Here is a 15,793-nt window from a genome sequence, read left to right as displayed (position 1 = left end):
AGATATATCTATATAGACAGAATTATTAATAATGAATTACTTCTCTCGTTGTACTTTTGTAAATATAGAGAATTTAAAGTTAGTCTTTAATTACCAATCAGTGGTTAAATTTGGTGTTAATACACACATGAATAGTTTATTAATAATTAATATATGTTCCTCATTCACCAAGTGTTACTAAATAAAGTATACATAAAAGTCGAAATGTACATTTATATTTGAAATGCGAGTATAATAATGTAGATACAATATTTCTTGTTGAATTCAAAGTAAACATCTCACGTTCATCCGTTCATTCGACGAGATGTTTCGACGCGGAAAAAAAAACAAACACACAAACACGTTTTTTCCCAGAGAAACCCGGTGACATTTTGTCTTTTCCTCCCACAACGACGACGACATCAACAGCATGATGTCATCAGTTATCGCCGGCTGACACTTTATTGATGGGATCTGTAAAGGCAGGACGCGACTGGGGGGGTGTGTTGGGGGGGGGGACACACAACAAATCCGTCTTCCTCCCCAGTCAAGTGAGCCGTCGGCCATCACTCCTCTCTCTCGCCCCCAAGAGCCACCACGGAACTGGACCCGTCTCAAATAAAGATCCCACCCCGCGGTGATGAGCATGTAAACAAGATGCTGCTCTTTATCTACCGCTTCTTTTTTTTTTCTTTTTTTTCGTCGGAGGCCCTCGTCCCTCCGTCCGAAGATTCCCCCGCCGTAATAGGATTCCTCAAAGTCGCAGATGGATGGCAAATGTAGGCGGTTTCATCTACTAAAAGAGGGCATAAATCACGGGCGGAGGAAGCGGTCGGACGAGGCCCGGGGTTATCACCAGTCTGCCTCCCTCATGAGAGCTTTGCATTAAAGCATTAGTGAAATTAATTCATCTTTCATAAGAGGTTCGAGCAGTATCTGTGATCTATGATAACAACCAATTTCTCACTACGAGGAGAAGGAGGAGGAGGTGGAGGAGGAGGAGGAGACGAAACACTCGCCCGACCCTGATAGACTACACAAATCTGCTCTTTTTAAATGGGCTAACATTATCTGGAGTGCTGCTATCGGCGGAGACGCATAAATCACTAACTTTTTTTTTTCTCTCCTGTTGTTTCTTCTCAAAAAAAAAAATGTTTGCCACAATCAACCTAATTGGTTTTAGATCATCTCTGGATCGAGGAGGAGAGGTGAGGAGAAAAAAAAAAGAGGGGAAGTCGGGGTGTTTGGGGGGGAAGCGTGTGAGACGGGGATCCATCTGTTTTGCATACATTTCCAGAGGCGGCCGGCGGAGCATGGTTGACAGATGAGTGGGGAGTGCGAGGATGACACACGGGCGGTCGTGCTCTTTATTACTATATCAGCATCGCCGCTCGCTCGCCTCCCGGAGAGGAAAAAAAAAAAAAAGTGAACACAGCAGAGCGAGCAGGGAATCGAGGGGTGTGTGTGTGTGTGTGTGTGAGATTTGAATTTCGTGACTGATTCGTCTTTAAATCTGGCGTGCGTCCGAAGCCGCCATTCTCCTCCGATGGAAGATGAAGGAGATGAATTTTTTTCATCTGAATAAAGATGTCTCTGTTCCTTCTCTTTTTGCTCACCTCGGGGAAGTAGTCCTGGGGAAACTTCTCCTTCTCCAGCATGGGCGTGCTCTCCAGCGTCTCCGAGCAGGTCTCTTTGCCGACCACCTTCCGGAACTTCTTGGCTGTGGAGAGAGAGAGAGAGAGAGAGAGAGAGAGACGAGGATGAGGTTCATTTCCACAAGAGAACACAAGTTGATCATCTTTTTCCTGATGCTATTAATGAGAGATAAAAAAGTCACACGAGGTTTTTTTTTTTTTTTTTTTTTTTAGGGGGGCAGACAACTGCGCCCCCTGCTGACCAGAATGTGGAATTTAACATGGAAGAAGTGGAAGAAAATGGGAATTTATTTTGATGTTGGCTTGTCCAAAACATTCATATTGAGCAAGAAGTTAAAATTTCTGCAGAAGAAACTTAAAAAGTTAAAAATCATTATGTCCAACTTGTTCTTCGAAGCCCTTTTTGCAAGATTTATTAATCTTTAAAAATGACAATATTGATCATTAGGGTTTATAAATAAATAGTAAGTAAGTAAGTAATATTTATTTATATAGCGCTTTTCGAGACCAGGGTCACAAAGCGCTTAAACAATCAAAACAATACTCAAAAAAAGTACATACTTTAAAGATCAAGATAATACTGAGTGATTATATTTCTACCTATTTATTCTGTTGTGATTACATTTGAAATAACAAATTTAATACAATTATTTAAATAAAAACAAAACAACATATTTCTGTAAAAACTAAAAAACAATTATTATTTTTAAAAAATCTAGTAAAATAATCTAAGTTTTTGATTTATTGGACATCATTAATAATAATCAGTAATATTCAGTATCCATTATCTTCCAGATCATTGGCTAAAAATCATTCAGGTTTACACTCACTCACTGAGAGAGGAAACCAGAGTGCTCGGAGGAAGTGACGTCAAACCTGCAGCCTAATGTCGTGAGGCACGAACTACTACTTGTAGCAGAAGTCGGTGCGTCTCAGGGGCCATATGTGGCCCTTTGAGAGAATCTATCCACCCAAAAATATATATTTTTAAAATAGATTTCGGAAATCTTCATCATTTATCATTAATCAATATCATTTTCTTTTCTGATTTATCAATATAATTTGAGTTTATCTGGAGGAGCAGAAGGTATTGAAATTGAATCTTATGATCCATAAAGTCAAATATTACATTTATTTCTAAATTCAATTAAGAATATCAGGTTATATGATCAGGTGGTACGTGGATGATAAGGCCTCTTTAACCGTTTTAACATAAAACAATTGAAAATACTTTCAATATCAATAGACTTCTATGTAAAAAAAAATACACTTTTAGCATATCAAGCATATTTAAGTGTGAAGTAATGATATAAATACAACTAAAATGATAAAAAAAAAAATGCAAATATTTTCAATATCAAGTAACTTCTATGTAGAAAAACACTTGTTTGGGGAAACAAAAAATCATATTTAAGTGTTAAGTAATAAAATAAATACAATTGAAATTGTTAAAATTAAAATAATTTCAAGTATTTTCAATATCAATTAAATTCTATGTAAAAAAAGGGACAAAAAGCACTTTGTGACCCTAGTCTAGAAAAGCGCTCTATAAATACTACTTACTTACTTATATTTAAGTGTTAAGTATTAAAATAAATGCAAGTAAAATGATTAAAATTTAAATAATTGCAAATATTTTCCAAATCAAGTAACTTCTATGTTTTTAAAAAAAATACAATTTTTAACACTTTTTTGGACAGAAATGCATATTTAAGTGTTGAGTAATAAAATAAATACAACTAAAATGATTCCAATTAAAATAATGACAAATATATTCAATATAAAGTAACTTCTATGTTAAAAAATACACTTTTTTTTACTCTTTTTTGGGACAAACATGCATATTTAAGTGTTAAGTAATAAAATAAATGCAACTAAAATGATTCCATTTAAAATAATGGCAAATATCTTCAATATGAAGTAACTTCTATGTAAAAAAAAGACACTTTTTGGGACAAACACGCATATTCAAGTGTTAAGTTATAAAATAAATGCAACTAAAATGATCAAAACTAAACCGTGAACCTGGTGAAATTGTATTATTTTATCATAATAAACATACATCATAATAAAGCGTGGTCTCCCCCTGCTGACCCCCTCGCGTCGCCCTGTCCTTCACTGGGATAACTAGTGGCCTCTAATAGGCGGCCCTTCCACATCTATATCCCTCCTTTAATTAGCGTCTCCGCCGGACCCCGGGGCCCTCTGACACCGCCGGCTGATGAGACCGCCGTAACTGTCCAATAACCCGCCGCACGCCATTACCGCGGGCCCCGAATTCTTATGAATTAAATCCTAATATTAATAAGCATTACCAGTCGCCACATTATCCTCAAAGCCAATCTCGGACCGGCCGGTTCTGATGGAAGCGGGAATTGCCTGCGAATGGCTGAATGCGAGATGTAGTGGGGGGGGGGGGGTGTCGGGGGGGAAATGAGGGGCCAGGAACTGTCGTGTCAGGACAGTGATGGATGTCGGCGGCCATGTTTAAGGGACTCACCTTTGAAGTCAAACTGGTGGATGTTTTTCAGGGATTCGTGGATAAAGTAGAAACTGCCCAGAGCCTGCAGGAGGAGGAGAGACCGGTTAGTGTTGGTTCTGAGGAAGAACAGCTCGCACCAGGAGACAGAACATGTCATAGCAGCAAATATGAGACTTAGGAGAAGATATTTAAATTAAAAATATGTTTAATCTTTGCAATCCTTCCCTCTTTTTTTCCAGAGGTTTCGCTTCATTTTCGATCAATAATAACCTCCTGTGCATGTGTTTAAAACTGAGTCTGCTGTCAAAAATGGAACTTTATTTTAATAAATCATTTTATTGTGCTCACTTTAATACGCACTTATTTAATTTCATTGTATGTTGTTGTTTTGTTTTTTATCTCACTTCATTGTATGTTGTCTTTTTTATCTAATTTTATTGTATGTTGTTTTTTTTATCTAATTTTATTGTATGTTGTCTTTTTTATCTCATTTTATTGCAAGTTGTTTTTTTTTAATCTCATTTTATTGTATGTTGTTTTTTTTAATCTAATTTTATTGCATGTTGTTTTTTTATCTAATTTTATTGTATGTTGTTTTTTTTATCTAATTTTATTGTATGTTGTCTTTTTTATCTCATTTTACTGTCTGTTGTGTTTTTTTCTCTCATTTTATTGCAAGTTGTTTTTTTATCTAATTTTATTGTATGTTGTTTTTTTAATCTAATTTTATTGTATGTTGTTTTTTTTATCTAATTTTATTGTATGTTGTTTTTTTTAATCTAATTTTATTGTATGTTGTTTTTTTATCTAATTTTATTGTATGTTGTTTTTTTATCTAATTTTATTGTATGTTGGTTTTTTTAATCTAATTTTATTGTATGTTGTGTTTTTTTCTCTCATTTTATTGTATGTTGTTTTTTTCTCTCATTTTATATTTGTATATATTTTTATACAATATATTTGATATTATATTGATTTATTTTGATTTATTCCATTCATTCTAATCCACTCTGTTTGCCCAAAAACGTGTTTTGATTGAGATTTATCAAAAAGTATTTAAATAAATAACACTATAATGGGGGAAAAAGAGGAATGGTTCACAATTTACTGTTTTATTCATGTTTTAAACTTGGCAAATAATCTAATCTTTATTTTGAATGAACAAGAGAAAACATTTTGAGTCACCGATTCACTTTGGTTCGATAGTTAAGAGACAAATATCAAAGCTTTTTGATTGACAGCTCATGACAAACTAAGTTTCACAATAAAAGTATTTCAATATTTAACACAAGAGATGGAAAACCAATGAGCTTCTAATGATCTTTTTGTATTATAAGTAGTAAAGAATAATTGAAGACACATTAAGAATCGCAAGATCATCGTTTGTAGCTTATTTAAAGAAAGTTTCTGGTTAAATGTAAGAAATGTTGACATGAAGTTGACAAGAGGAAGAGATTTTCTCATTATAATCTTTAGTTACGACTCTAAACAGTTATCTTCAGAGGCCCCGATCTGCTGTCACGGTCGAGGATCTTCGGACGCGTTTAATCAGATAACGGCGGTCGAGTCGGTCGTCGCCACTTCATGAGCGTTCTAGTGTATTGACTGAGCGGAGGATCCTGCAGTGATAAACTGAGTCTTTAACTCCAGCACACGCTTCAATTAGAAGCTCAAAGCCAGGTGCAGCGTGGGTACAGTAGAACCGGGGGTCCACCACCACATTCACACGGCGCTCCTTCCACTTCAATGGGCTTAAAAAGCCTTAATTTTCCCGGCGAACAATCGGACAAACTTTCCCAGTTGGTGGACGAGCCAATCAAAGTGTGTGGGAAGAAGCAGCAGCAGCAGCAGCAGCCGGAGGGATTTGACGCGGTTCACAGTCCACTACACTGCTTTTCTCTGCCCCTCTTTACACCCCCCCAGATGGAGCCCGACTCAATCCCCTTCCCCGTCTTTGAGAGACAGCAGACCCCGGATCAGTGCGGAGGACGGATCGAGGCGGCGAAGATTGTTACAATGAGAGCGGCGTGAAAAAAAAACATTCATGAGGAAAACCCTGATATCGTCTCTAATACACGGACTCGTGATTACAGTGTTTAAGATTCACTTCAAGACATTTTTTGACACTTTTTAGGGACAAAAAAAGCATATTTAAGTGTTAAGTAATGAAAGAAATACAACTAAAATGATCAAAGTTAAAATAATTGCAAATAATTTCAATATAAAGTAACTTCTATGTTAAATTTGACACTTTTTTTTTGGACAAAAAGAGCATATTTAAGTGTTAAGTAATAAACAAAATGCAACTTAAATGATTAAAATAATAAAAAAATATGCACATTTTTATCAATATTAAGTAACTTCTTTTTTTTTTTTTACATAAAAGGCATATTTAAGAGTAAAGTAATGAATAAATACAACTAAAATGATCAAAATTTAAAAAAAGATATGCACATTTTTTTCAATATAAGGTAACTTCTATGTAAAAAACACATGTTTTGGGGACAAAAAAGCATATTTAAGTGTTAAGTGATAAAATAATTGCAACTAAAATCTCTAATACACAGACTCTGATTACAGTGTTTAAGATTCAAGGGTCGACCATTCAACTTTCAAATGGGCCACAATAAAAATGGCCATTGACCCAAAAAACAAGAAGCAACGAGAAAAACATGAATACAATTCAAGTTATTCATAGAAGAAAATAAGGGGGGGAAAGTACCATATGTTGTAATTATGGACATATGTACATAATATACATTTTTAAAACTTAAACCTAAACTTAACCTAATAGTAGGTAGTGCAGTATGTATAATACCTTTTTAAATCTTACTGAATTTTTTTTTATAAATGCCACGATACAGTATATGCTTGTGATTTGTTTAATATTAAGGCATTTTTGATTCTTTGTGATGTTTCAATGCTCCAGTAGAAGAACTTACATTTCCTTGATCCTTAAACCTCTTCAATTGTTGCCAGTTTCTTTCAGGATCAATTTCAAAATTCTGGTTCTTACTTTCAGATCTATTCATGGTCAGACCTTCCATCACTGATCTGATCCAGCCTTACACCCCAGCTCGGGCTCTGAGGTCTGTGGATCAGAATCTACTGATGGTTCCTCAACGCTCCCGGACCAGAGGACAGAAATCCTTTCAAAGTACGTTATAAATAGTGTATAAAAATAAATGTAAAATTAAAGAGAAGTAGCAACAAACTCTACTTCAAGTTGGAACACAAAACCAAATGAACAAACTCACAAAGTGCAATTAACGTCAAACTCTGAGAAGAAATCCTCACAAAAGCAATCGCACCCAGAGTCAAGGATCAATTTTAAACTTAACATATGATTCATTGAATCAATACAGATGAAAGAAAGCAACTTAAAACTGTGTAAATGTTGACATTTTAACCATTTTTATTACTTAAAAAATTCAAAAGATCAATGTTTTAACACAATTTTTCAAGGATATAACAGCTGATAAGGCAGATAAAAACATTAGTAAGTAAGTCATTTATATTTATAGAGCGCTTTTCCAGACCATTTGTATTTAAAGATATATTAAGATGTTGTTTAAAATAACAAGAGCGTGACGAGACTTTGTGGCTAAAGTCTGTGATTTGGGCCTCGACGAAGAGTTGGGTTCGGCCTGCATTATTTATGAGTCGCGGCTCATCTTGAGATTAAACATTTGCTGATTTGTCAAAAGCACAAACGCGAGGTCCTGCCCATCTCCTTGACACCCGAAGCTAGACCAGCAGAAAAACTGTTGCACATTTAATTGATGAGGGGAGCGGCTGCTGACCCAAAACCTCGCTCGCGGAGGAGGGGACTCAAGGTCAGAGCTTCCTCGCCGGCAGAGGAGAGGATTCCAGGAAGATCCACCTCCACGTCGCTCGCGCTCGCTCGTCTTTATGAGAAGTTTCACCTCAAACTGCCAGAGGAAGACTCGCCGACAGAGATGGATGTCGGCGAAACTGTACGATCCGTCAAACTATCCGGCGTTTTTTTCGAACGGACACTGAAAGTTACGGCGGGAAGTAGAGACGTCGCGTTTTGATGTATTCACTTCCTGTTATGATCGTCTGATGAAACCAATTCATCTGATGCAAACAAGGAACCAGCCAAGATGTAACTGCAAATCCTACGACTCCCATCATCATCTGGTTCTCTGCTGCAACCTAGGAGGTGCATTCTGGAGGTGATGGTCTGATGAAGCTTCATGAAGCAGTGTCATTATTCTAGAGTCCACTAGATGGCGGTCTTTGCACTATTTTCCTTTGTGTTGAACAACTGTTCCAATGAAACATGTTTAAACTGATGGCGCCACCTACTGACGACTAAACAACATGACACCGTTTCATGAAGCTTCATGAAACAGTGTCATTATTCTAGAGCCCACTAGATGGCAGTCTTTGCACTATTTTCCTTTGTGTTGAACAACTGTTCCAATGAAACATGTTTAAACTGATGGCGCCACCTACTGACGACTAAACAACATGACACCGTTTCATGAAGCTTCATGAAACAGTGTCATTATTCTAGAGCCCACTAGATGGCAGTCTTTGCACTATTTTCCTTTGTGTTGAACAACTGTTCTAATAAAACATCATTTTTAAAGTGATGGCGCCACCTACTGGCCTCTTAACAACATGACACTGCTTCATGAAGCTTCATGAAACAGTATCATTATTCTAGAGTCCACTAGATGGCGGCCTTTGCACTATTTTCCTTTGTGTTGAACAACTGTTCCAATGAAACATGTTTAAACTGATGGCGCCACCTACTGACGACTAAACAACATGACACCGTTTCATGAAGCTTTATGAAACAGTGTCATTATTCTAGAGCCCACTAGATGGCAGTCTTTGCACTATTTTCCTTTGTTTCGAACAACTGTTCTAATAAAACATATTTTTTAAAGAGATGGCGCCACCTACTGACCTCTAAACAACATGGCACTGCTTCATGAAGCTTCATGAAACAGTATCATTATTCTAGAGCCCACTAGATGGCAGTCTTTGCACTATTTTCCTTTGTTTCGAACAACTGTTCTAATAAAACATATTTTTTAAAGAGATGGCGCCACCTACTGACCTCTAAACAACATGGCACTGCTTCATGAAGCTTCATGAAACAGTGTCATTATTCTAGAGCCCACTAGATGGCGGTCTCTGCACTATTTTCCTTTGTTTTGAAAAACTGTTCTAATGAAACATCATTTTTAAACTGATAGCGCCACCTACTGACCTCTAAACAACATGAAACTGCTTCACGAAGCTTCATCACTAGCATTCTCCAGATTTCAATCATTCCGATACGTCTGTTCCCTGGTTTTAAACTTAATTCTTCGACATTAAACGAAGGTTAACGTGCGTTTAATCCGGACAAAATTAATGCAATGTTTCACTGGTGTTCATTTCGTAGAAATTCAATAGTTAATTGAAAAAAATTAAGTAGGATAGGACCGAAAAATAGTCTCGGTGATCTATATTTTTTACGTTTCTTCCTTGAGAAATATTCCCAAACCTGCTTCACCAGATCCATCAGCAGACGCCGAGACGAATGGCTTTATTATAAATTCAGTGTATTTGGGAATTAAAACAGCAGCCGGCAATAGAAAACTACTCCACACAGAAAGGATTATTATTTGATGAAACACTGATGTATTTATAAGCGCGCCGGCGTCCAGACCAGATGGATGGCTGCTGGTGGACTCAAATCAAAATCAATAAGTGATTAAACCTTGGACTTTAATTGAAAGTACGCGGCGTGTCGTCTGAGGCCTGAATCCTCCCGGAGGGGGGGGGGGGGTCTAGGAGGTGGGGTCACCGCTAAATGCTTAAAACACAAAATTAATTTGACATCAAACAAATCTGCGCTAATCAACGTTCAAATAAATGATAACTCCGCGTAAGTGGCTTTCCATGTGATCACAACAATCTACTTAACCCGCAGATCTAATAAATATTTATACCTTCTCCCCCCCCCACCCCCCCGTCCTCATGAAGATGCTATTATATTAGCCGGCGCAATTAATCCATTTGTCTGCCTCTGCCCGTGACACGCTGGAAATATTCATTAGGGCCGGGGGCCGGCGCTGACAGGCGGCGCTTATCTACCCCCCCCCCTCGCCCGCCTGGGCCCCCCGGCCCCCCCGGCGGCGTCTCCACAATGGCCCGTGTCAAGTGTATGTTTGTCACGTCCCCTCCTTATTGATCAGCTGCCAGATTCACTTGAAATAATTAAAAGTATATTCTACATATTTATAAACCCCTCTGCCAGGGCGGGCCACTTAATTTTCCATTAGTTAAAATGCGAGTCTATTAAGTGCTCGGCGAGGGCCCCACCGGCGAGGAGGCGGGGGGGTCGGAGGTAAAATGAGTAATCGCCATAATTGTAGACAGAAAGACAATAACCGCACCATGAAAAGGCGGGGTTTTATTTTATGACGGGATCCGGCGATGCTTATCTCTTATCGCGGGCGAGGATAAGACTTAGATACAATGCCTCCCCGAGTCCTGTGCGCCCCGTTGACATTTCCAATACCCTTGCAGATAGAAGCAGAACAAGTCCCGATGGACCGCCCCCCCCCCCCCCCCCGGGCTGGAAAATAGAGACTTGAGTGCCGCAGTACATAGCATACTTCGGCTGAATGCTTTATCGATACCGAGGTGCTGCAAGAATTAGTTCTGGCCTGGCGGAAGGGAAGCAGGATTTTTTTACCCGGTGACCTCTGGATAGATTTTCCTGCGTTTAATGTGAAAAATGAGCCATAAAGCAAACATAAAAGTAATAATTTTTCCTCCAAGGTCTCACCTCCAATCTGTGCTGGGGGAATGCGGACCAGTCCCAGGAGGGCTGCTAGTACACACTCCCGGTGTCAGGCCCGTGTCAGTGAGCAACTTCAGAGGGTAATGTTCTGTCCGGTGAGTAGAGCACTGTGCACTTACAGGTTTGTGGAGTAATAAGAGCGGTGGTGCCGGGGGCCCGGGGCCGGACGGATGGTGGACTCGTAAAGATCGCTTTTTTCGTTATTCGAGTTCAGGTCTTGAAGGATAAACATTTGATGGCGAGTTATAAACTTGATGATGTGGAATTCAACGTATGCTCATTTAAATTGGGGAATTAACTGTTCTAATAAAACATCATTTTTAAAGTGATGGCGCCACCTACTGGCCTCTTAACAACATGACACTGCTTCATGAAGCTTCATGAAACAGTGTCATTATTCTAGAGTCCACTAGATGGCAGTCTTTGCACTATTTTACTTTGTGTTGAACAACTGTTCTAATGAAACATGTTTAAACTGATGGCGCCACCTACTGGCGACTAAACAACATGACACCGTTTCATGAAGCTTCATGAAACAGTGTCATTATTCTAGAGTCCACTAGATGGCGGTCTTTGCACTATTTTCCTTGGTTTCGAACAACTGTTCTAATAAAACATTATTTTATTTTTTTGGTGGACTCGTAAAGATCGCTTTTTCGTTATTCGAGTTCAGGTCTTGAAGGATAAACATTTGATGGCGAGTTATAAACTTGATGATGTGGAATTCAACGTATGCTCATTTAAATTTGGGGAATTAATCTGCACGTTTGTAGTTGCAGGAGCAGATATTCAGCCAAGTTCTTTCAAAGTTGAAGAATATGAAAGAAATGAGACGTAAAATGAAAAAAAAGTTTTAAAAAAAGCAATCAAATCCCAAGAAAACACAAGAAGTAGAACACTATGATTAAGAAAAACAACAAGCTATCAGACTGTTTAATTCTGAATTTGAAGGCAGGAGCGAAAGAGTGAAAGGATGATGTTATTCTATGTTAATCTTCGTATCCTTTTTCCTTTTGATCATTTTCTTTGCGTCATTTCCTTTTGACCTATGTTCTTTATTTTGATCTTGATGTTCTTTATATTTGCACTTTGTCAACCCTTTTACTTTTGTTTGCTCTGTGTTCTTGTTTTTATTCTGTCTGCTGAGAACTGGAAACCCAATTTCCCAAAGGAGATCTCCAGAGGAATTATTTAAGTCTTTTTATCTATCTATTTTTCTATATATCTAAGAAGGAAACATCACAACAAAGAAACAGACTAGGAGGAACAATAAATGACTATAAGAAGACAGTTACCAACTAATAAAGAAAAATACCAAAAAAATAAACGATGAAGTCGCTAAAAAGACCCAAATCAAAAGAGCAATGAAAAGAAAAGAAATGAAGAAAAACCATATTAAGAAAGAAAAGGAAGAATGTAGTGCGCAATGAGCACTCAAATCGCCAGAAAATTGAGTGTGGATCGATGGACACTTTCCACCCTTAACGTCCTCCATCTTAGTGACGTAGATGAAGCTAAACTGAAGCTATGTCACTGATGACGCGTCTTCGGAGCAGATACTGACGTAAATGTCTCGAGAAAACACTCATTTTACCACAAAACAACAATAATAACACAATGAAAAACAACTTAATAACTTGTTTCAATTGGAGAAAAGTGTTGTCAAGTGTCAGTGATAGTGTTTCAACGACTGGTTGCGATCAGAGTTAAAAAGTAGTAGAAGAAGAAGCTGTCGAGTCATTTCCTGTAAGTGTGTAGCAGCAGAGTTTGATTTGAGACAGAACTACACTGTTGAACTTTGCTGCGCAAGTAAGTGCACTGTCTTACACTGTACTGTAAAGAAGTGCACTTAGAGAAAGTGCGCAATTTGAGACACAGCCCATGACTAAGAAACCAAGCAGAACCTAAGGTGGAAAAAGGTCGTTAAGAAAAGTTTAAAGAATAATCTAGATTGAGAAAGAGAGAAGAACAGGGGATGAAGTAGAAGATGAGTACATCAAAACAAGCTTAAGTTCATGTAGAAGAATTGGAGGATGATAAGGAAGACCTTGACATATAAAGTATAAGCTGGATCAAGAAGATACATCTGAGGAAATCTGTGGATTAACCACTTAAGTCATCTCCTTATTTAGAGGTTTCCCCTTCTCTGGAGACCTCTCAAAGTAAGCCGCAGAAGACAAGGTGGTGCGACCAAGAAATCAAAAAATCTTCCTGAAGAGAGTCGGACGTCAAAAGGCCGACACGCAACGGTCCAAAAGAACCGCCCATCAATCACGACGCTCGCTCGCCCGGGGAGGGCGAGAGATGAGGAGGCAATTTGTATATTGATATAGTGATGGATCGAGCGATTTGACGGGACCACGGCGGGTTTAATCTTTGAGAGGTTTAGTTTGAAATTGCCTGTTTTCCATCCGAATAAAAACATACACAAGGAGGGGACGGTTGCTCAAGGGGTCATGGGGAAGAATAATATCATTAAGAAGGAGGAGGAGGACCAGCGGGAGGAACGTCCTTGTTGAGAGAAGCCATCGGCTGCCAGATTGGAATGAGGAGCACAAATGAAGGGCAACATCTGAATGTTTTAAAAAAAATCCTACGTGGGTGACGCATTCATCAGAGACAATTGTTTTTGTAAATAATCCAAAATAAAAGGTCAATGGCGGAACACGGCGGCGAGGAAATGACATTTTCATACATCAGCGGCGTTTTAGTGTCACGGTCGGAGGAGAAAGACGAGACGGATCCGCGACCAGCGCCGCCATCAGTCACTCCGGTCCGACATCTGAACCGCGATTCATCATAAACAAGTTAAGACCATTAAAGACGCTGATTAATTTTTACAGTCGAGCAGACATTAATAGAGGAAATGATTCATCAACTCGTCTTAAATAGCAATTTGCATCATTACAGAGATCACTGCAGCCATATTTTAAGAGGGGATGTCGTGGCGCTCGATCACAATCTTTTTTAAAGAGCGGCTTATATTCCTGTGGAACATCACTTCGCTCAGACTTCACACTTTATCTCCTCACTTCAGAGTGTGAGGCTTGTCAGGATGAGGATCAGCTCCTCCAAACTTTAGACGTATCGCATCAGTCACAGGTACAAAGTGGAGAGTCTTCGGTCGTGGTGAAGAGAGAGCTGAGCCAAAGGACAAGTGGATTTCAAGCTCAGTCGATATAGGACTTAAGGTAGATCCACTGCTACACTGAGACAGCAGAGGTGTGACAAGCGTGTTCACCCTGGGACACACTTCTTGATAATGTCTCTGATCGATGGAAAGACAAAAAGACAAGTAAAAAAGAGGTAATGTGGACAGAAGGAGAGAGAAGTGACACAGAAGGACAAGCTGAAAGACAGATGGATAAGTGGAGAGACTGACAGACGGACAAGTGAAAAACATAGATGTGGACAGAGGGAAGGAAAAGCTGAACGACTGAGGGACAAGTGGACGGACAAGTGGACAGACTGATGGGCAAGTGAACTAAGGGAGAGACAAGTAAATTGATGGAGGGACAAGTGGACCGACAGACAAGCTAAAAGACGGAGGGACAAGTGGAGAGGAAGACAGCCAATTGGACAGACAAGTGGACAGACTGATGGGCAAGTGAACTAAGGGAGAGACAAGTAAATTGATGGAGGGACAAGTGGACCGACAGACAAGTTAAAAGACGGAGGGACAAGTGGAGAGGAAGACAGCCAATTGGACAGACAAGTGGACAGATTGATGGACAAGTAAACCAATCCAAGGGAGGGATAAGTGGACGGACAACCGACAGACGACCAAACAAGTGAAAATACGTAGAGGTGGGCAGATGGAGGGCTAAGTGGACAGAAGGACAAGCTGAAAGACGGGGGGACAAGTGGACAGACAGGCAAGTGAACATATGGATGGACAAGTTGACGGACAACTGGACAGAAGGACGGATAAGTGGACAGACTGATGGATAAGTCAACAGATGGAGGGACAAGTGAGTAGATGAAGGGACAAATTGATGTTAGAATGGATTGAAGGACAAACAGAAATAAAGAAAAGAGGAATTAAGAACAGATAGAGAATTGGACAGAAGGACAAGGAGATGTAAGGACAAATGGACAGACAGGTAAATTGACTGACAGTTAAGTGGAAGGATGTTAATACAAATGGGAGACAGGCAAGTGGACGAAAAGATGAACAAGTTGACGGATGGATGTGTAAAGCATTCAAACTAAAATAATTTAAAGTGTTAACCAGTGGAAGTAAGAATTCAATCAATAATGACTTTTCTCTGGATTATTAATTTTTGTTAAGTTTTTTTAATACTACGAGGACAATTTATGAAATATCTTAATCAGAGACCTTTTATCATGTTAGTTTTCTCCTTGGTATTGAACTGATGACAATTAAAATGATGAGACTAACGAAAAACAAATATAGGAATCACTCAAAATGTAATGAAGTAAAGTATGTTGTATTAATTATGATAAATAAATGATTAATAATAGGCCAAAGAAGGAAGTGAGGTCAAGGGGAAGATATTCATAAAACAGGACAAACAAATGTAGTCGTTATTTATAAAAACAAAAACAGACTGAAAGTACTTTCTTGTTTCACTCATGATCAACTCGGGAGTCACTTCAGGATGAAGTCCCGAAATGTGACAGAATGTTAAATATGCTAATGCGAACCATTTACCAAAAAATGTTTACCCGAATCCGACATTTAAATGATCTCGAAACCGACGGCCCCGCCGACATCCCGGCACTGTGCTACATTAGCTTCCCCCCCTCCAAGGCGACATCAGCGTCCATCCGTCCCTTTATGGACCATCTATTTGAGGTAAACACCCATTTCTGTGCAGCTCT

The 15,793-nt window shown here is 38.8% G+C and overlaps 1 protein-coding gene across 2 annotated transcripts in view; it reads right to left on the bottom strand.

The window, feature by feature from the left end:
* The window catches only part of inpp5a (inositol polyphosphate-5-phosphatase A), a 183,580-nt gene that overhangs the window by 96,732 nt on the left and 71,055 nt on the right, over window positions 1–15,793 (bottom strand). For both annotated transcript variants that reach the window (XM_087802985.1, XM_087802983.1), the window contains exons 5-6: window positions 4,135–4,198; window positions 1,596–1,699 (exon numbers count right to left, since the gene is read on the bottom strand). In XM_087802985.1, the coding sequence (XP_087659111.1) occupies window positions 1,596–1,699; window positions 4,135–4,198 (168 nt within the window). The remainder of the gene's footprint in view (window positions 1–1,595; window positions 1,700–4,134; window positions 4,199–15,793) is intronic.

This window comes from Callionymus lyra, chromosome 11, assembly GCF_982586985.1.
Source record: "Callionymus lyra chromosome 11, fCalLyr1.hap1.1, whole genome shotgun sequence".
Classification (NCBI taxonomy): Eukaryota; Metazoa; Chordata; class Actinopteri; order Syngnathiformes; family Callionymidae; genus Callionymus; species Callionymus lyra.
This window is presented reverse-complemented; position numbering and strand designations above follow the sequence as displayed.